A 22992-nucleotide genomic window follows, 5' to 3' on the forward strand; every position below is an offset into this window, starting at 1 on the left:
ACTGTTGTGTCCCTCCTGGGTCTCTTGCAGCTCCTGTTACCTTTGGTGGGACTTCGGTACGCCACTGTGGCTTCCTGGGACTGGGGCACGTTTCTCTGTCTATTCATTCTTCTTTTTAGCTGTCTCTGAAGCAGTGCAGTGGCTCCATGTTCTCCTAGACTGCTCAACTTCTTCCTGCATCATGTTCAGGTCCGCTCCAGCTGGACCCACAGAGAACTCCCTCAGCACCTTGCTGATGTCCTTCGCTAGTGGTTCATTCCAGTCAGCTGACAGGATTCGAAAATTCTCGCTCACACCTGCAGCCTCTGGCGACTGTGCTTGATGAAGTTTTCAGTCCTTCTCTTCTTATACAATGTTGCCAGTCCCGACATGGTGGATTGTCAAAGTTCTTTGTTGTTCTTCATGGATTGATTTTCATGCATCATCTGGGCCACCTCATACCAGTACTAGCACACTAAGTAATCTTCATGTGCTCTTCTTTATGCTGGCACTTTCTGTTGTTGTTTCTCCTACACTTCAGAAATACGTGAATCAGGTAAGTTGCTTGGCACGGGGGGGGTGTTAAGGATTCCAATCGGGCGTCACACACTGGACCAGGGCACTTGGTCTACGCCTGGAATGTGGTGCTCAATAGGAATGCTTTTTCTTTAATTTCAACTAATTCAAATTGAGCCAGTACCCGACCCATCTCACACACACTTTTACAAATACCCCAGGTCACAATAGACCATGAACCAGGCCGGTTGGTGAAAATACAATATTTTATTTATTTTTAAAATTCACAAAAATCACACAAATTTCAATATTGGGCAGCAATCACCAATGGGGTGATATTGACAGTGGAAAAGAAAGCAATGCACTTGGTTAACCTTCTACATAAACATATCGAAAGCACAAATGAATAGGAGCACTTTTGAATTAGGATAGATAGCACCCAAGTTAAGGTTCCCCCCTGCAATATTCCCTCAACCCACTAAGGATATTCATATGTTTTATTACAGTATCAGGTATTGCTTTTCACTAGCAACTATAAGGTAAAGTATCACAAAAGCATACAGTTCACAAAGCAGGTTGAAATTGAAAACCCAGTGCAGCCGGATTCATACGTGGAAAAGTTGCATTTACACTTTTTCAGCAAATGTTAGAAACGGGTTTTACAAAAATGGGTGAAACACACTGAATTCGTATGCGTTTTTTGGGCTGGGGAACAGAGGCACATCACAGTGATAATGTGGAGGTCAAAGGAGGGGTATAGCTGGTGAATTGAGAGAGATTTGGAAGGTAGAATGAGGTTCGTTTTTAGGAAAATAAAGCAGTTAAAAATGAGAAAATCGGTTTTGAAAGAAAGGCACATTTTACTTAAACTAAATTATTTAGACTACATTGTTAAAGAGGGACACAGTAATATCCAAGGTTGATTCGCGACGTCAACCTTGTCACCCCAGCGTTCAACTTTATGTGGAAATTAGTTTGATTACTCAAAATATGACTACGGGCTTATGATCTACACAAGTCAGAATTAATAGAGAGATGTGGGGTAGCACTTAGAAAATCAAGGACAGGGTGCACAGAGAATTCTAACAGTTTTAACACGTTACCAGGGCATGGATAGGATTGCTTAGAGAGTGGAACAAAGACAAAAGTCAAGATGGTGTAGACTATGTGTCATGGGATGTGGGATACCAACAGTCCACTTTTGAATCTGGGATTTTTGAAGAGTCAACTGGTTCTGGTCACAAACGATTCTGGTCACTGGATAGCGCACTCTCCCGGCAAAAGACAAAGGTCTGGTCACCGGATAATCAGGACAGCTGAATGGTGGGGTTGCAGCGGGCATGTAGTCAGTGGGCAAAAAGCTGGTCTGGATTCAGGATGCATCCCAAAGGAATACCACAGATTCTCCCTTGCTGGGATGGTCAGCAATGCTTTGGCCTTGTAGTGGGATCTGGAGTCTGCCAAGATGGAGGCAGAAGATCAGGAACGAAGGTGCAGAAAATTCAGTCAAGAGTCTGTCTAGAGTGCTGTCACCTAAAAAAATAAAAGTCTGAAAATGTCTTAATAAAATAGCTGTTTAAACCAAACGGTCAGCATTGTCCTCCAAATATGGTCATGCCTTTCCAGGTGACCCACCCTTAGCCAGGGTCGGCATGGAGTTTTTCTTTGAAGCTTCTTGTAGAAGTCAAGGGGAGGTGTGATTTTCTTTTTCACATACTCGTGTCCCAGAATTTCTATTGTAGAAGGCTCAGCCCAGACGAAAGTTTGATGAGCATGTGAACTTTCTTTGTCTTAGTCAGTTAAAGTTTTCCAACCTAGTAATTATCAGCCAAGTGTCCTGGAGGTTTATGGTGGTTCCTTTTGGGGAACGCCTTAGCTTAGCCAGAAGGAAAAACATGTTCTGGAGCTTGCAAAATCTAGCCAATGCAGTTTAATTCCTATTTTATTGATTTTTGTTATAAATCAGAACAAAGCCTGTTGGATAAGATCTCTCATATACATTTCACAGCACAAACCCCTTCACATTTCTAGATAATGGCAAGGCCTTATCAAACATACACTTTTAAACATGTATTTTTATTTCTTTGCAAAAGTACATTTTAAACATGTGGTGACTGCTGGCATTGTCCTTGCAAATTCGGTTTGTCTCTTCCATCTGCACTTCAACATTATTTTGCAGCCATAGTTAGCTTCTTGTACACAACAGTCTGTACAAGGCCAAGGTCTCTTGAGATTGGCATGCACGCAGAGAGCTAGAATTTCTTGTAAAGCAGTGATTTTGACATTTTGTAGCAAAAGTCAAGGGTTTTTCCATGTAGCTGAAGTAAAGCTTCTTTTGATCTCTTCAGAGCTGAACAACAGCCTGCCATTCAGGGATACTGTTCTTGTCTGCAGGAGCACAATGTGAATGAATGTGCATGGCGGGGTCTCATTAATACAAGTATTGTGATGAAGAATCGGAGGAAAAGCGCATCAGAGCAGCATCATTTTTAAATGTAAATATTTCCCTTTTTCAATGGGAACTTTGGGCTTGCAGCAAAGCAGTGCTGCTTTTTCACTCCCCTTATTTTGTATATGTAAGCAACACACTGGCAGGCTTTTTCAGTGTGCCCCTTTGTTCCATCCTGCCCAATATATGCTTGGCAAGATGGTGCAGCCATCTTTTTGTAGTTGCAAAAAGTAGTAGTGCTCATAGGAAGTCAGCACAGCCATTTAGCTGTTTCTGCTGAAAGGGAGTACAGCGGAGTGGGTAAATATATCCCACAGGGGGGAGGTGGTTAGGTGAGGTTGAGGTGTGACATTGGCCAACTTGGTATACTCTAGGTGATCGTCCTTATCCCCACAGGGCGAGTCTCTCTGCATGAGGTTCTCCTGCATTATACCAACCCTAGCAGCTGCACCTCCCTAGCCTCATGGGAAAGGATCACCCCTACCACCCGCGGGAGAAGTGACCTTACCTTGCGAATCATCACAGTTGGTGCGCACACACACTGTTAATATGGTTTCTTTTCAAATATTTGTGTTTATTAAGTGAACGATAACATGGAGAGTTACTTAAAATGTGATTGTCTTTTGTCACTAAAAAATCTTCCGTAAAACATGTGCACGTGTTTCGGTCACTGCACTTCCTCTGGCCTGTGGGTGAGGAGTGAAAGGTACTGTGAGTAACAATAAAGAAAAGGCTTATCAGTCTAAAAGGTAAACTTGACCATTCTAGTCTGTAGTTAAAACGTGAAAATGTTGAAAATTTGCAGGCTGTAATTAACATTACTTTTTTTGTCCTTCAGGGGCTCAATCAGACTTTTCTCAAAGCTTGGCTAATGCTGTGTAGCAGAGGAAAGCTGGCCTAAAAGGGCAATATCACTATAGCTGTTACATAAATAGTGGTGGTACGAGGTAGGAGCTGTAGAGCCACCCCACTCCTGACCTAAGTGATGTGTTCAGAGGTAAGAGACTCAGAAAGCAGTATTAGACCCTTATTCTGTGGGCAGCACCCTGTCTCTAGCTGCATATGTGGAAATGCAAGGGAGCCAAAGAACTGGCGCCTATGTTACATTACCTGGAAAACACTGCCAAGTTTATAAACAGTGATTTATGTGTAATACTGAAAGATCTCGTTAATGTCTTCACCTGTGATTTTCTAAACTAACTTGTTATTTGCTTTCAAATGGAGGGCGGCTAATTGATAAGTGGATTGAAATCTGTAATATATGCCATTTAAATCATTTGAAATAATGTTAAATGTAAAAATTATATCATTATAAATGTAGAAAAGAAAGAAGAATATTTATATTGGTTTGGATAACACTGCACTCATTTCAGCTGACATTGTCACCTGTATTTCAACTCTGAGCAAAAGCCCTCCAACCTCAGGAAGTCGCTTCCAGAAGACAATGTTAGAAACATACTGTAATATTCCAGCAAAGTAGAATTTGCAGTGAATGTAGAGATTAGTCTCTGCTAACAAAAGTCTGTTTGCATTTACATTTTAGCTTTGATTGCACTTAATATGACATGCCCAAGCATGAATCACCATAATACCTAGCAAGTGCATGGGGCTAAGGCAATGGGAGCAATGACCCCCATTCACTGACTTACATTAATCATGTCCTCAGTGAACTTGTGATGTGGGTCTGTTTACCAGAGTCCTGTGCTGATCACAACACACTCGTGGGGAAATACAGGGCAAGTTTAGGCATGTATATTTCCTTGATTTTTTTTTAATTGATTTTTTTAATTTGTGTTGGTTTTACAAAACCTTTACAAAATTAACACAAACAAAACATTAAAATTCAAATCATAACAATAAAACAATTTGTTTTAATAAAACAGTTATACTGACCTATACACCAACAGCAAAGCAAAACATATTTCCTTTATTTTAAAGCAGCACATAATTACCAATGACTGTATACAGAAAGTGAATATTACTCATAACTTTGAACAACAAGACATATGACAAGACATATGAACATGAAACCAAGTGTTTTTTAAGGATCAAAGACTACTCTTTGTTTCAACAACAAATACGACTTGTCATCAAAGAATAAAAACACAATTTTATGAAACAATATGCCAAACAGTGGTGCCTAAACTTGCAGCTCCAAACACAGATTCAAATGGGCTTGGTTTGCATGTTACTGTCATCAATTATGGAAGAAAGACCAAATTGTTTAGTTAGTTTTTGGGACCCAACTTTTCTGACCACAAATATAGAAATAATAATCACTGAGTGACAACTGGGGATTTGTAGTCAAAGGGAGTGTTCAACTAGGAGATGGGTCAATGAAAGCACTTGGCCAATTATATACTGTTACCAAATGATGACATAAATTGAGAATTATGGAGACTTTAAAACTGTGCTGGTACACAGGAGAGTTATTTTTTTTACACCGGGAAGAGCTTCAGCAAATACACCTGTCCCTATTGGATGATTAAAGAGAGGCCAATTTAAGGGCTGTTAAAGGGGAGGTTCCTGTTCCAGAGAATGACTCCTTTCCACAAGAGGATCTATCAGAAGGGAACCTAATGTTGACACAGGTTCACCTGGGCAAGTGCAGATTTCCCCCGACTTCATGCCTCTAAAGAGTAACCAAAAGTGAGCATGAGATTTCCCCAAAGTAATTGATTTATGCTCTCTATAACTATTTCCCTGCTAAGTCTTGAAAAGGGGGTGGTTTGGGAAGATGTTATCAAAAAGAAACAGTGCATTCTCACTGCAGGTAAAATGTGTGTTGTCATTCATTCCAACTTAAAATACCTGTGTGTGCTGTGTGTACAATGATATAGAAAGCCCTTCTATGCATTCAGTACACAGGTCTTTAATAAAACCTTAATCTCATTAAATATATCATTGCAATATCACAGATATAGGCAACATGATTAGAAGGCTCCATAGCATGGCCTAATGGGGATCAGTTTGATTGTGTATGTTTTGTGAAAGCTTTAGTTACTTAATGAGAGACATTGAGAGTAATTTCTATTCCCATAAAAATAGTGCAAATATAAATCCTATACAACCCATCATTCTGAAATTGCACAGTGATTTCAAAGAGGAGGAGTATTTATATTGGCTCAAAGCAATCTGAAACCCATTTCATTTTCTCAGGTTGGTAGACCCAGTCTGAAATAGTCTGTGCATTCTAAATTGAAAACATTAGTTCTGTAGCCCAAAATCAGCATATCCAAATTATTGTAAACAAAGAGTAAATTGTGCACAAGTCTGTTGCCCAGAGCACAACATTAATGTGAAGCAGAGGACAAGACTGTAAACAGTTCTTTGAATCTAGCATGTATATGTGTCATTGGCAAAAGCAAGGTTTTTGCATCATTTGCAAACGTAACTATGAATATTTTTTAAATGTTTTAAAGTGAAGTCAAAGATTTTGATATACTGACTGGCAAGCGGTAGAATTGTAACTGGAATCTCTAATGTTATTCAGAACTTAAGATGAATATAGAATTGATCCTGGAAATTGATGCATATATGTGAGAAATAGTGACATTCACGCAGGAAGGTCATTTTCATTTTTGTATACCAGCTGCCTGTGATTGTGTAACACTGTAGTGACTTCTCATGCATAAAGCTGGAGACCACCTTTGCGTTGATGTCACATTTAATGTCTTTATTGGAGTTGTGAGTACACTGCCTAGTATGGTCAGGTAGGACTGTATATGACGGGGGTATGAGAAGGAGTGTCTACCTAATGAACATCCCACATATTAACGCATCAAAATCTATCTAGCAGAGCCAAGAAACGGCTGGGGGCTATATCACTTAGAAACTCTGGGGGAGACCATATCCCCATGAGGAAGAGAGAGAGAGAACACTGACACACTATCATTCGTCTCATTCTGACACAGGTACCTTATTATTCTTCCAAGAGAGGAATTTCTAATGTTGTTGTAGATAAATGCCTCAACCCTAGAAGCATTTTCCCCAACTACCTACTTGTGAATCTGACCCACGTGTCACTTGTTCTTTTGTCACGTGTTGTCAGTCAACCAAAGTAGCTGGAGGTCACCCATTCTCCTTAAGAAAAATGGCATGTGGGTAATTTATTTAGAGCATTTAGAGTTATTTCTGGTATTTCTACTGTGCATTCTTGGCTAGCCCCAGTGAACACAAAATATTCTGCATAACAAACAGATTAAGTATTCATTGGTATTTCTCAGCAGACTGTGCAGCTTTGAAGGACTTGCAACAATCAATGCCTATGTTTGAAAGCATTGTGGTGAATCGCCGATATTCGTCCCTTCTCAACAGGGGGGAGCCTACCTCTAACCCTATGGATCGAGGCAAGTGGGACTTCACTGTGAGAGACTCCTTGTCACCAAAAGAGGACTCCCGTTCCTATGAGGAACTCCCTAAATGACCTACCCTAGCCGCATTCATAGGACTGTCTGCTATAAAGAGTAGTGTGGCACCTTTTCATTTGGCTGAAGGCAATGTAAAAAGAAACTGATATGGAAAAAGAAAGGAATCCATCTCTTTAACGAAGTGTATATTGAAATGGGACGAGTCAGATAAAAGTGAGAGAAAGAGTGCTATGTGCAGCGTAAACCCCTGACATCACGCCTTGTTGAGGTGGAGCTGAGACAGGTTGCGGAGCCCGCAACTTTCAACAAAACCAGAAGGCACGTGCAAGACGGTTTGTACAGCCATAAGGAAAGCATTACAAGGAGAGAGAAAGGAACAATGTACCCAGTGGTGGCATGGCCATGCTTGCAGAGTGGTGTGGAGGACACCTGAATAATGATTCAAAGACTGCCATGGCGACAAGTGTGAATAGCTTCAGATTGCCACTGCCGGTGTATGTATGAAAGCAAATAACAAATAACCTGGTTGGGGGAGAAGGAAGTCATGTGAAGAGAGAAACTCATCCCAGTTCTGAGGACGATATATCATTGAAGAGACTGGTTAACAAGAAATGTAAAAAAATATATAATAAAGAGCTTTAGCCAACCCAGGTGGGGAGCGAAGAGAGACTGCAACAGAACCCCTGGGAGGAAGGAAAAACACCCTATGTCTTCAGAGTTAAGGACTGGAGAGATTCCTACCTAGAAACGCGTAACAAGAGAGGAAATATATACTGGCAAGTAAACAAGATGATAAAGAAGACAGCCTAATAGAGAGAATCTTTGTCAAGAAAGCCTAAAAAGGGATCGCGAAACACTCAAGTTAAGAAAGTCTGAACTTGAACTTAACAGACTGGGAAGTGTCTATAAGTGATAAGAGCGAGGAACAACAATTTTAAGGAAGAAAAGATATTCTAAGTATAGGAGCACAGAAAGCACAAAACCCAAGCGTGTTTTTGAAAAACTACAAGAGTTAATAACAGACTATCAAAGGAGATTACGTTAAGAAAAAGCTGTACCAGGAGAAACCTGAATATAAAAAGACTATCAGAAGAGAAGAGAAGACCAGGGGAAGAAAATACATTCTCTTGGCCCATTTAATTTAGTTAATTATAGTGGTACATAAATATACCTTTAAATAGGTAGGGTATTGCCTCGAACAATAGGGACAGACAGGCATTATTCTTATAATTTGATTAAAGATAATCTAGAACGTCCTCAACGTGTCGGGCGTCTTCTTAAGACCTGCCACAGCATGCTCAGAATGTGGCATGCTTGTTAGGGGCATAGAAAGGTGTTTGAACTCACCAAGTGCAAAGGAGTGCATTCAGGGAATTTTACAGTAATTGGTTCTCTTGGGGCAAGCAAATTCCATGGTGAACGGCAGCTGAGGGATGACAAATAAAAGTTGCATAATGTAGAAGGGAGGTGTGAGTTCATAGTGCAATAGGATCAGCAGCTGCTGTGATCATATCTAAACTTTCATCTGGGTGCGAGGTGTGCATGCACGCTGTTAATAACACTCAGAGCACATCATGTGTCTAGGATTTTGTAAAAATCAATCTAGTAAAGTTAAGGGATGGCAATTCGAAAGGCATACTATAGATAAGAGGCAGACAATGAAAAAAGAATGTAAACAAAAATTAAATAAACACTTAATTCAAGATTTACATTTATAACCCATGAGACGGTTTGTTGTCGAAGCCCATTCTAAAGAATATGTTGGGATTTTAGGGTCAAGAGACTGAGTTGCTAATATTTGGATACATATCATGTATCTAGAAACACAAAATTATGGGTCTGCATATAAGACTGCTACATATTTCCTCCTCCTGGGTTTGATTTGACATGCACGTTTGGGATGCATGCATGCGTAGGATTTATAAAGTGCAAACCTAGCTGTGAAGTAACAGAACACTGCATGGGGTTAAAAGTAGGGTGCTGGTTGAAGCAAAGGAGGTGGGATGAGTATGGGGAGCACGAAAGCGTAGAGCACTGGAGGGGAAGAAGAAGAGTGTACTGGAGTGAACAGTGATTGATGAGATGCTCATTGAAGTGTATCATCTTCAGATCCTTCCTGAACTGCAGGTTTGAATGGGCTTCTCTTATCTTGATTAGTAATTCATTCCAGGGACAGGGTGTACAAAGGAAAAAAGGCATGTTTTCTATTTGTCCATCTTACAGTCCTTGTTTACAGTCTGGCAATGTCCAGGCGTCTGGTGGGGATTTGGCTTCTGGAGATAGTGGGTTTCTTGGCCAGGTACTTTATTTTTTGATTTTGACAGTATAGCAGACTGTCTTGAACATGTGTGCTTGAAGGGGTAGTCAGTGCAGATGCTTGAAGATAGGAGTGGTGTGGTCGAATTTCTTTAGTCTGTGAAGAGGCATGCTACCGCATGCTGAATTGCTATGGGAAGGATAAAGGTGGCATGTGAGACTCCTGCAAGTAGGGCATAGCCACCATGCAGGGCTTGGACAACGGTTCTGAAACTCATGGCGTGATTAAAGGCATGACCTTGCAGATGAGAGAAGCTGGTGCAATGCTTCGCTGGCCTTCTTGGTGATGTGCGTTTTAGTTTTTAAGTCACAGTCCATGGTAAAGCTTAAAGATTTTATTCTGGTAAGGAATTGAGGCATGAAGCCGTTGAGCTTCATGTCAGATAGCCAATTATTGACTCTGGCAGTTTCCAAGAAGAATGAATTTGGAAATCTTTGGGTTGAGATTAAGCTAGTCTGAGAAACCTGAGAGTATTGTACCTCCTACTCCCCTTGGGTCTTCTACGCAGGTGGCCAGTGAAAGGCCATCACTTTTGGATCCTGACCCTGGGGGTGGACAAGCGAGGGAGGATCACCTGGATTGAGGGTCCTTGGGGATTGGGAGTGGGGTACCTTTAGGCGAGACATGGTATCCCTCTTATCCTAGTGACATCCAGTATAACCCTGCCCCCACCTTTATGGGTTACTGTAGATCAGCTCCCCTTTCTTCCCTTCTTGGGGTACCTGACAGTACTGAGACAAGGAAGAAACAACAGAGTAATGAACACCACACACTCTCCCCCATTCTAGTACTGAGTCGAGGAAGAAGTAACAGAGTAATGAACACCACTTACTCTCACCACTTTGAAGGTATCGTCTTCGTCCCATTTCCAAGGTATGAAGGTCAGGCATGTCCATCAAATCAGAGTCAGGCAAAACTGAATAATGGAATACACCTGTGGCCTATTTAGGAACCACAGGTGTATAAAAGCAGAAGCTGTGAAGTGAAGAGGGACCTGGGGAACTTGGGCAGAGACAAGCAGGAATCCTCGGAAGTCTGGAGGCAGGCGTGGTGGGACCCAAGCTGCATATGGGATGCCGGCTGATATCCCCAAGCCAATGGGGACCCTCCCGTGTGAAGTAGGAGCACACTGAGCTCTGGCAAGGCCAGAGCAGAGAGGACATTGCGTACGGCCTTGCAGAGGGAATGAAGGTGCCTGCGCCTGCCCAGCTCCAGTCCCAGAGCGAGTGGGCCTCATGGAACCCAAAGCAGTAGCGAGAGCAAAGGAGAAAGACAGCCAGAGCCACCAGAAGAAGACTGATAACTGGTGAGTGCAGGGGAAGTTACCCGGAGACCAGGGTGCTCTGAGCTGGCTGTGAAAGTAGCAAATACATGCTCCACTCGCAGTTGGAGCTGTAAAGTTATTTCAACTGGAAGAAAGCACCAATCTGCTAATATTGAATAACTGAAAGAAAGCACCAATCTGATAATATTGAATAATGAACTGAAAGAAAGCAATAATCGGCTAATATTGAATAATGAATTGAAAGAAAGAAGCAAACCTGCTAATTTTGTTTCACACACTGAAAGAAATAGTAAACCAAGTCAAATTAAGGACTCTGACTGCAGAGTTGAAGTCAAGTAAAATAAACTATTTGTTTTTAGAACTACATTTGAGTAACTATTGGTTTGTTGCTTATCAAACCGCTAAAACCCCCAAAACATGCTTAAAGGGCAGTAACCAATATAATTGGAGGAAAAGCATGAAGGGGGAACAGCAGGAAAACTAAGGATTCCTGGCTGCGCGACCTGTTATGGATGGACCGAATGGTCTGACCAGTGCGCCCAGACCAGAGAACCCCTATGTGTTGAAAAGGAAGACTACTATTGGTGCATGTAAAGCTTGGGGAAGGAAACCCTGAGCTGTGAAGCATTGTTGCAACTTTTCTTAAAGACGGAGCCTCAAGATATTCCTTTTTGTGATAACTATTGCATTGAACCTGGGGAAGGGAACCCTGGGACTGACTACAAAGAAACTGCATTGAACTTGGGGAATACCAAGAAAGGTGTAGAACTATATTAACTTAAGTCCAAGAGAAGGTAACTTGAACCCTGTGGTGAACCTGTTTGTACTTGGGGAAGAAGAGCTGTAGAATAAGCCTGAACTGTCAATAGCTCAGGACTTTACTTCTGGAACACTGTTTAGTTTATGGTTGACATCCCTGCACATTGTTTTGTCTTAGTTGTTAATGCAAGCATAGGTTTTGGACACAGACAGACTTTTCAGTTGAACTTACTGACACGGACTATCCTTGTTTTCTTTGGGTAGGGAAATCCCACCTTAGTATAGGGCAAGTTAGGCCTTACACCCTGCTGACATTTACATTCATAAAAATCATTTTTTCATATATTTAATCTGTTGTCTGTGTCTCCTTCCATGATGCCAACCTCACAGTAGGTACATGACATCCAAGCCTAAATGAGGGACAGACGGTGCTTGAGTGGATGGATGTTATTGCTGCAATTGATCCTCAGGTACATCTGTAGGTCACCTGCATATGGATGTACCTAGTAGTGTTGGTGAACAGTTATTCCACAGATTTCATGTAGAGGTTTTAATAGGAGATGTGTGCAACTCTGCAGCCTAGTGCACAGTGTTGGGAGGGATCTGTTGGTGCCCATATGGATGAGTTCTCTTTTGGAGAGGTTGGAGGTGAACCACTGCTGGGCTGTTCAATCAAAGCCCAATTAGCGTGGCATATTGTTGAGGAGATTATCATGGTCAATGGTAGTGAAAGTGACAGATGTTCCATAGGATGAGTCAGCAGGGTCCCTGTGCTGCATCATGGTCAGAAACCTGACCAGTATTCCTGTAAGAAATGGTGCAGAGTGATCCTTTTGCACAACTGGAGGGAAACAATCAACTTGATCACTTGCTGAGGAAGGTTAGAAGTGTGGTATGATGATAGTTGGCTGGGTCTTGTAAGTTTAGTGAGGCTTTCTGGGGGAGGGTCTGTCCCATTTGTATTCAATTCGGGAAGGTTGCTTGTCTGAGAGATGCATTGATGACATTGGTACGTGGTGCAAGTGCATCGCAGTGATGACCTTCACAATGGAGGAGCGGAGCAGGTCATATTTGTAGTTGCTGGGTGTGAGGGTTGCAATTGAGGCGGGTCGGGATTTTCTGAAGTAATTGTCCTGAACTTGGTTAATATTGATATGATGCGGGCTGATATGGGTGGGAAGCCTGTGTTGTGTTTGGAGATGTCAAATCTATACTATGGAATTGCAGGATCTGTCAGGGTGTTGAACCGGTGTTTCATGGCTTTGTAGATCGCTCTGCTCTTGTTCGATGCTTTCATGATCGTAATTGCTTTACAGTTTGCACTGGCTCTGTGGACGAATGTCCTGTGTGCAGAATAGAGAGTTTTCAGGGTTATGAGGTTTTCTTGGTGTTGGGATTTTTACATGTTCCATGTCTAGAATTCTGATTGATTCTGGATTGTCAAATGCATATGCCGCTGTCAGTGGGATGCCATGAGACATACTGTGGTTTTTACTGCTCTTAAGTTTTAAGAAGGTGTATGGTGTCTCCTATGTTAAGTAATCCTCAGCCTTGTATGATATACATCAGGGGTTAAGTGTTACAGTTGGGTGGAATTGTAGAAGGATGAATGTTGTGGTTTGCAGCTGTTCACAGGCTAGCGGATAAATCTTGCATGTGCCACATTTAAATAAGCCGAAGCTGTGAGTAGTTCCTGACATGGCTATGCTGTGAGGAATCTTGTAAAGTACATATATAATCATTGCAGCAAATCTTTAAGTAACAGAGGCTTTTCAGTTAAATTAATCTTTTTCAATGTGCACTATTGGTGAATGTGAATTGCACAATTTCAATTGCTTCTTAAATTACAGGTTGTGATCAATCTTGCGAGTTGTTTTGTGGTTTAATCTTGTTGAACTCTTATGATTCTATTAGTTGCTAATGGTATTTGGTTTTGTGGTAGTCTGGCTTCTGTGACTGTCCCCTTTCTTTTGACCATCTTCACAAGCACGTCTGTTGCATCCCTTATGTATAAAACTGCCTGTGACTGCAGCAGATTCTATCAAAAATGTATTCTGATCGCTGTAGTTAAAGCTGGAATCTTGGGATTTCCCCATATGGGATATTGGGACTGGAACAACTATTTATGCGATCAGGGTAATCACATCCCTATATTTAAGAGGCGTGCTTGCAATTGAGATAGTATTGAAAAGCTAAGCAAGGAATGGTAATGGTGGTGGCTGCCCACATCAGAGGCAGATGTAAAACCTGTGATCTTGATGGGTGCAGGTCTGAAGTATACGATGGGTGCAGGTCTGAAGTATACGATGGGTGCAAGTCGGAACTATACGATGGGTGCAAGTCGGAACTATATGATTCTGGAGTGCTGGCCTGGATCTGCGTGTCTGGCTGCGGCACTTGGGAATGGGTATATCCTGAGTCGGAAGCCCACGATTTGGCAGATAACAATACTGACTGACAGTGTTAACTTTCCCAAACTTAAACAGGCATGGGGAGCAGCGGACCAACTCAAGATAGGCCAGAGACTGTCCTAGTAATGTGCCCATCACATTTCAATAGGTTTAGAGCTATCATGACTGACAACACCCATTCTTTCATGCCTTCCAGGGAGCAGCCTAACAGTGTTTCCGTCTCTTCCCTGCCAGCAATAGTTTACTGTACCCCAATTTGAAATCTTTAAAAGAGTAGCGTGTGGGTGTAACTTGCGATCTGCCTGCCTCTTTGTGAAGAAACCACAAATCAGAAACAGGGACCCTCTACAGATAAGAACATTTAGAGGGGATTGTCTAAGCAGTGCTGTTTCTCCAAAAACCTTATTCTAGCTTTGCCTGAACAGGGATCTCAAGATTGCAACAACCTTAAAAATAAATGACTGTTTGCGCAATAAAGATCTCAAACTGTTGTCTTGTTTTGGATTAACTCGGGCATACATGATATTTATTGATTTATATATTAAATGCAGTTGCCCATTACTTCTTTGGTGCCCTTCCATTGATTTGCACGAAATTTGGCAACAAAATGTATATTCACTTCTGAAGACATCTAGGGGGCTAATATTATCAAGGTTCCAAAATGTGCTTTTCTCATTCATTTTCTGCTAGGGAGGCTTGGGACTCAGCTACAGAAACTAAACTCAAACTGAAAAGCTTTTTGCACCAAACTTTTTTGAGGAGTGGCCGGCTTTCCTGAAAAAAACCTTTTTCAAATTGAGCGATACCCATTCAATAAGTTTTAAACATTTGTTTTTCAAAAAGCAGATACATTCACGGATATTTTTTACTAACTGTAAAAACTGTGATTTGATTTTCTTGGCTGGTTCAGACTCCACCGATCTAGGTGGGTGCTCTCATCTCAATAGGTGCACCTGAACATGTGCAGAAAACTGCCAAATTGGATCCAATGCGAGTGGGACTGACCCAGAAATGTATCCAAGCTCACAGAGCCCAGTATCCTGCACCCTGCCACTTCAGGTGGAATGGTCCTGCCCGTTTTCAGGTATCCCATGTGACTGACATGGCTCGGTCAGAACTCCTCCACCAACCAAGTGTTAAGTCTGGCAGAAGCTTAACCATAACTAACATCCCTTCAATAACAATTGTTTTCGCTGAACTCTAAAGGCTTTTATTAAATGAAGATGTCTACATTACTGCACTGAGCACTTCCTAAAAAAATCCTCTTTCTACAAACATTACTTAACCGTAACATACCTTTAACAAAGTTTTATTTGCTGACTATATATGCATATATATAGTGATATCAATTGTTACCATGCACTCAATTAGCTGGTAATGTTTACGATCAACATTGCCATTGATCTCATAAGCTACAAATATAGTAGGGTTGCTTATCTCTGTCTCAGGGCCCACCATACGGTAGGAATTAGTAAATGCCTGCACATGTTCCATCACTGCACTTTACATCAATGTAGACAATACTGGGAGACCAGCGCTTTTTTTGAGAGGAAACAGAACAGATATACAGCGGGGGTAGGATGTAGAAGGACACAGAGGAGGGGTACAGCTGTTCAAGGTGGCGGGGAGGAGAGGGGTAGACTGTGTTTAGTGAGCCAGGTTGCGCGGGGGGCAACACGATGACCATAGTGGTACAATAGCAAGTTTAGCCAAGGTGAAAGAAAAGGCGCTCCTTAAGTCAAGTAACATTTGCTCCAAGGAGCTGCATCTTACTTTTATTTAGGTAGGGTTGCTCACTTCCAACCATCAAAGATTAAAACCATTTGTCTTTCAGACTAACCAACACATATTTCAATAAACCCCCTGAAAGTCATTATTTGCACACATATCACATTTATATTCAATGCAGAAATCCCGATTACTGTCTGATCTGTGAGCACAGCCTAACAACCTGCACTTCTTCTGCAGATAGACTTATTTCCCAGCTCGCAAGGTTGCCATCTAGTGCAATATATGTTACTGACTTTAACCAAACATTAAACAACTAATTATAATAACCCACCTTTGTACTTACCTGTCTAGAGGTGAATTTGACCTTTGCTCTAGCTAGCTGCCTGAGCAGGGTATGGTCAAAAAGAAGATACTTACTGTCGCTGGTTGGCAAGGGCAATTTATGAACACTTCTACCTTCCGTCTGACCCACTCCGGGATCAGGAATGGAAATGACAATGGACGGTGTGCAGTTGGCTAACTGCACACCATTTTCTTTGCACTTCATACTCTTATTTAAACAATGCATTGAAATACATTTGATACTTGATAACTTTAATAATTGTACCCAAGCACAGGATCAGCAATCTGTGTATCATCCATAATGAACTGGTCATTTTATTGTGGCCGTTCATTTTGCTCGTTTTATTATTATGCGAATTTCACTATTGTGACTTTGACGTGATATTTGTTGTATGGTTTTATGGGTCATTGATTCGAAATAAACTCGGGGATTTATTGCTTGAATAACCCAGTGTCTTAAATAAGAGAATAAAATCAAGAAGCTTACCAGGAATTGTTTTAACCGTGCTCCAATTACTCCACCCCTTGCCGCCACTATAGTATTTATCGTTCACGTAGCATCTTATTCTCACAGAATGGGATGTACACTTCAATGGAAAATCAGATGTCCAATTATAATGGAAGACTTCCTCAGTTTCAGTCCAGATTGTGCTGTACACCACCTAGAAGTAAAAGTGCCCAGAAGTCATGAGTAATGTATAATTAGTAAGAAAGACAGCAATAGTGTCTACCACATGTACACAGAACATGTACAAACTGGTATTTCTCTGACAACACAAGAAGCAACCTGCATCGAATTTGCTAAAAGAGCGACTGTCACAAAGAAATAATAGTGATAGTTTTTTCATTAACAAGTCATGCTTCAGAAACAGCCTTTAGTACTAAGAAGAAAGAAGCTGATTTCAATGAAGTAGCGTTAATTATGACAAGGTCTGAAAATGACCTACTCTAGGAACCATCATTTGAATAAACAATATGTTGACAATTGAACGACTTCATACAATTAATGGCTGATCACAGCTTTGATTGCAAAGTGTCTAGACAGCAAATTGATGTTGCATTCATAAGTGAGTGAATCATTAGAGGTTGCCTTTGGACCATTAACATCAAGAGTGCAGTGGGAACTAACAGCAGGCAAGGCTTTCCAATGCCCCCTGAAGCTGGTGTGACTGGGCCTTCGCCTGTATGGAGTGTGCTACATGAGACAGGTCCTTTGATAGAAATAAATCTGCCGCAGTCACAGGAGAGATGAAAGCATCACCCATAGTCTTCTTGGAACAGCCAGAAATAACCTTGAGAAGCCCCTTAAAGAGACCGGCTAGAACCCTGCTTTTAGGGTAGTCAAGGAAACGCGTCAAGATTTGGGGAGCTGCTTTCAATCACATCTTGATCTTCACTGGTTGACGCCTCAGCTGCAGCAGTAATTCTGTCCAGCAATAACCACAGTCAACCTTCACCAAGTTGTGTACATAGAGGACACATCCAGAAATTGTGTCAAACAGCGTCAACACCTACGAATACAGTGTGTTAAAGTCACGTAAATACTGCACTAGCATTGGCCAACTGAGGAATTCAAACATTAGAATTAAGCAAAACACACAACCACAAGAATACTGAAATTAAGACGTGGAGCTGCTTCACAGAGCACGCATTTTGCACTAGCCATTGGCTAGTGCATATTGGTTGTTGGCATGGACCACATTGGCATTGACCATATGGCGTGCTGTGTGTACGGGCAGAATTGTGGTGACTTTTTATGGCTGCCTGGTCGCGTGCACCTTAAACGTTTGATCCGTGAAGTTAACCAATGTAGTGGCCAAGATTAGAAATTGGAGAGCGGCTGATGCTCTCCTTAACCCACAGGCCCCCAACGTTCAAACCTCAGTCTCTCCCTTTCCACCATAAATCAAGAACAAAGAGAATGGGGATGGTTGCGTTTCCTAAGTCTTGAGGAAGAAGCACATTGGACCAAAAGTTCAAGGGTCAATTCGTTCAGCTACTTGTACTTACTGGTAATTCCTGTGTCCCTTCCTCAATACCTCTGAGCAAAAAAGAGCATTAACACACACCTGCCAGAGCAGGGATCTTCTGACTATGGTATGAGTAAATTGATAATAATTAAAAAAGACTATCCAGTGGGTCAAATGATCCTTGGCAGACTGCCTCCCTGGAGATGCCACTTGTCTAGGTAGGAATACAATTGTCCTCTGATGACGCCAATAGGTTGCCACCACTTGCACTACAGTAATATAAATATAAAGCACTAAACAAAATGCAAACAGAGGTACTTCATGTTGGTAATGCTTAAACCCCCACCTCCTCCAGGAACCTTTCCTAGGACGCTTGAGGTTGCCAAATAAGGGTGTGCAGATAAGTCACTAAAATCTATGGCACCCATAGTCCCTGCTGGAGATAAAAGATCTGCTGCACAGAATCCATCTTGAAATGCTGTTCCTGGATGCACTGTTGGAACAGAAGCAGGTTATGCATGGTACACAACCATCAGGCTCCCTTCACCCATTAAAAGAAGTGGGACTATATTCCTAGACCCCTCTCTTTTGCAGGTGGTGTTTCTACTGCTCCAAAAACCAGGCGGTCTTTAGCTTTCACCAGTGGTGCTGTTAGCATTTGATGTATGTGGAGGAGGAAAGAGGGGCAAAGGCAGGTCCAAAGCCACTGGTTATTATTTAGAAGACTGAGGTTTTGCGTGTGATGTTCTGCTGGCCTGCTGATACAAAGTCATCCCTACAACCGCGCACCACATGGTGGAGTGGTGTTCCTGCCTCACCGGGGAAGTTCAGTCTTTATTCTTTTAAGAAGAGGGAACTTCGAGGCCAAGGAACGTCTAGTCTGGTTTTCTCTGCGACAGCTATAATACTTGTCCTACCTCTGTCACCTGGCTAGAATATCATAGCCACTGATGCAATGGTATACTCTTGTTAGAACACATTGATGATATAATGCGGTCATGTAGTTTGTGGAAGAACCATGCTTTGGACAAATGCCAGGATTTATTTGTGATAATTTTTTAACATTCAATGTAGGTTCTAGGTTCACTCGCGAAAAGGTAGTAGAAGGTATGTCAGGATGAGCCCGTAAACAAACTCAGAACGTGAAAGAAGGAAGCTGGTGTGTGGGTATGTGTGTATATTGTGTGAAATAAACAGGCAATTTCATAATGGGAGGAAGTCTTCCCCCGTCCTTATAGCCGTAGGAACAGATCATTGCCCCAAAACCGATGAGCTTAGCAAGGCAAGTTAAATAAAAAGGCTTCACCTGTCTCTGAACGTCAGGACAGGTTTAAAACAGCAAAAGGTTGGGGGAGTACATATGTCTATGAAGGGAAAGCAGCAAAAATAATATATCTTTCCTGGTCATTACCTACTGCCTAGATGTGAGCCTTCCTTCAATGCTTCCTCCACTTACTTGCAGCCTTTCTGATTAACTGTTTCTGCATGTCTATAATTTTTTGTCTTTTACTGTTCCTCGGTTTCCCCTTAATAAACGTAACTCTTATCTCAGCTATATTCTTCTTGGCTAATCCTTATTTACCCGGATTGTAAATTATACTCAAAATTCCCATGTCAACCTTTTGCAAAATCACAAACTATCCTAATCTGGATTATATGGAAAGTGTTCATACATGTTTTTTCCTTAAATACTATACAGGTTCAGTTAGTTCCTTCTGAGGACCATAACTCTCAAACATATGTTCTCCTTTTTGGGGGTGATCCCAGTTTGAATCCCGGATAAAAGGAGGAGTTTTTATTATCGGATTGTCATTATCATTTTGTATTAGTATTAGGGAATTTATTGAGCACAGAACTAGCTTCTGGAAGCAATGGCGTGCTTTAGAATCAGAGGGAAAAACATGGTCAGGCAAACAGAGAAACAGGGAAGTGAAGATACAACAGGGGAGGGCAGGCAGTTGGTCAGCAATGGATCTACAAGCAACCAGGGGAGGATACCGTTGGGGTTAGATCACCCAGACTAAGGTCGGGTGGGAAGTGGTGGGGGTTGGGTGAGTATGGACCTAGGTGTTAGGGAGGACCCATTCATTGAAGAGAAGGGTCTTGAACTCTTCCTGAACTGCAGAAGCTAAGAGGGGAGTCTGGTGTCGGCGGAGAAGAGGTTCCAGAGTCTTGGGATGTAGACAGAGAAGGCCTGCCTTCTGGTTATTGTCTTCCTGCTCCGGCAGAGTTCAAATCTGCACATGTTCTTACTTCTGGTGGATTGTAGGCCTCCAGAGATGCTGTATTTCTCAGTCGGGTAGCTTGGAGCCAGGGAAGAGAAGCATCTCTTTGAAGACCCGAAACTCGTCATACAGCCAACCAGCATTGTCTTCTTCAACTGTCCCGGAGAAGCCCTGCGCCTTTGTTGATCTCCAGAAAGCCTCTATCGGAGCTTTGACCCCTTAATGGTGAGAACAAACAGTCTCAACCCCTGCTGGATGGTCCTGCCCTTGGATGCCTTCAGAGGTGTCACAGATCCATCTTGTGGACTGACCAACTTGCTTGTGGGCTACCTCGCTGCATTGGTAGTGGTGCCAAATTAGAGACTCCACAAACCCTTGATTTCTGAAACAAAGGGCCCCTCCCCTGCAGTTGCAGCTCTCAAGCACAAAGGAGACCCTTGAAGGACCAGCTTCTTTGTTTTTGCTACAACGGGCAACGGCCCTCATTACGGGTCCAGCAGTAACCGTGCCAGTAAAACTGGCATGTAGCCGCTGGACTCGTAATGATTTACTGCAAACTGACTTGCAGGAAACACTAGGCCCTTTCAACCCCAGCAGTCCGGTAAGTCAGGAGCCGGTAAAATGTTGATCCACACTCCCAAAGTGTCCCATGGGAGTGGGGATCACAGAAGCATTGGCACCATTAATAACGGTGTCGGTGCTTCCGTGAAAGCCTGCGGGCAGGTGCCGTTTCATCTACCAGGTCTGTCCCTGGCAGACTACGGCACCCGCCCGCAGACTCGTAGTTTGCCGGTCTAGAAACAACGGTGCTGATAAGCTTACCTGGACTGCTGTTTCCAGACAGGCGAACTTGTAATGAGGGGCAATGTCTGCCATTTCTTTGCAGGGCCATCACTGGTCTCCATGTCCTAGGGGTCCTCTAAGGTCATTGACAATGTGGTGGACCTTTCTTCATCGTATCAGGGTTATCCATCTGTCTAGTTCTAGGAACCGTCTTGCCAGTGGAACAAAAGACTACCAGACCTAGAATGCGATGCTGAATGTGACCTTTGAACCAGTGGTCCTTAGAATCCCTCAAATGGACCCATGTCACAAAGAATGAGAGCCCAGACATTTCAGGAGTTTCTAAGTGGTCCTTGAGTGAATCAGAGTACAGGTGATGAGTACAAATTCCTACAACCTTTCCTCCGTGGGGTTAAATGGGCGTACAGTTTTTGCCCTACCTCTCTCATGCCGACCAGGATTGGAAGAATTCTGGTCAAGAATCCACCTCTGTGCGTCTCCTAAAGTGGCTGGATTGGGAGAGGGTTGACAAAGAAATTCACTGCTTTTGGAAACAACTTTGAAACGCTTACAAATGCATGGAGGTTTTGCGAACACTTGTTCAGACTACCTTAAAGACTTAGAAGGTTGTGTGTGGTGTTTTAACTCCTTTCTTCCTTACATATTACTCTCTAAATTGGTTACTAGGTGCCTTGCTCTTCCTTCACTTACTTTGCTGTACTACAGTATTCTATTGCTGATTCGACTGAGCCCAAAAGTAAAGTGTCTGTGCTCTGTAGTCAGAGCACCTGCAAAGTGAATGCACATATAATAGTAGTGCATGTGCAGTATAATAATAAATGCCTGTGTTTTTTAATTGCTAAGAGTTGTCTATGGAATAAATACCTGTATTGTTATACATTTTTTCCAATGTGTATTATTAAGAGTGCTCAGTGTTTGCGTAAATGAACCACTCTCACCATCTACCACGTCTAAGGCTTGCTGCTCAGTCACACTCACAGGGCTGATTCTGAAAATCCATCTCAACACTCGCACTGTAAGAAAGGGAGGAGGGTGGGGCTTTTAATTGCAGAACGGGAGTGGCAGATGGGAATCATGTGGCGAGGATGTGTGCAGGTGGGAATTATGTGGTGAGGATGTGTGCAGGTGGGAATTATGTGGTGAGGATGTGTGCAGGTGGGAATCATGTGGTGAGGATGTGTGCAGGTGGGAATTATGTGGTGAGGAAGTGTGCAGGTGGGAATTATGTGGTGAGGATGTGTGCAGGTGGGAATCATGTGGTGAGGATGTGTGCAGGTGGGAATCATGTGGTGAGGATGTGTGCAGGTGGGAATCATGTGGTGAGGATATGTGCAGGTGGGAATCATGTAGTGAGGATGTGTGCAGATGGGAGTCAAGTGGCGAGGATGTGTGCACGTGGGAAGTACCCGGGCTGGGTACTGAGGGCCATTCTGCCTATTTGGGTTTGGTGAAGACGCTTGAGGATACGATATCCAGAGGGAAATACCCAAGATCTGACAGGCTGAAGTTTGGGTGTGGTTACGCACGGATGTAGGGTAGTGTAAAAGGACAAAAGAGAACAGCTTGGTCATGGCTCGATTAATGTGGCTCTATTAACGTCCAGGTCATTTCACTGTGGGGCGAGAGTACGAATGGTGAGATTAACTAGGACAAAGAAAAAGACTACATGGAAGTTCAGTCCAGGCGATGCAAGTTAGCAAAGTAGCCACACCTTGAACGGGGCAATGACCTAGGGCTGTAGGGAGGTGAAACAGCAATGGCAGAAGTGTGCAGGGCTCAATAAGTGTACATCTGGACAGCTAATTAACAGGTACTTGATGTGTGATAGAGGTCT

The 22992-nt window shown here is 42.5% G+C and overlaps 1 protein-coding gene across 3 annotated transcripts in view; it reads right to left on the reverse strand.

Moving 5' to 3' along the window:
* LIFR (LIF receptor subunit alpha) overlaps positions 1-22992 on the reverse strand; it is a 624070-nt gene that overhangs the window by 179326 nt on the left and 421752 nt on the right. For all 3 annotated transcript variants that reach the window (XM_069627155.1, XM_069627156.1, XM_069627157.1), the window contains exon 7: positions 16647-16821. In XM_069627155.1, coding sequence (XP_069483256.1) covers positions 16647-16821 — 175 coding nt within the window. The remainder of the gene's footprint in view (positions 1-16646; positions 16822-22992) is intronic.

The sequence above is a fragment of the Ambystoma mexicanum genome, chromosome 6p (genome assembly GCF_040938575.1).
Source record: "Ambystoma mexicanum isolate Mex_15411 chromosome 6p, UKY_AmexF1_1, whole genome shotgun sequence".
In the NCBI taxonomy this organism is placed as follows: domain Eukaryota; kingdom Metazoa; phylum Chordata; class Amphibia; order Caudata; family Ambystomatidae; genus Ambystoma; species Ambystoma mexicanum.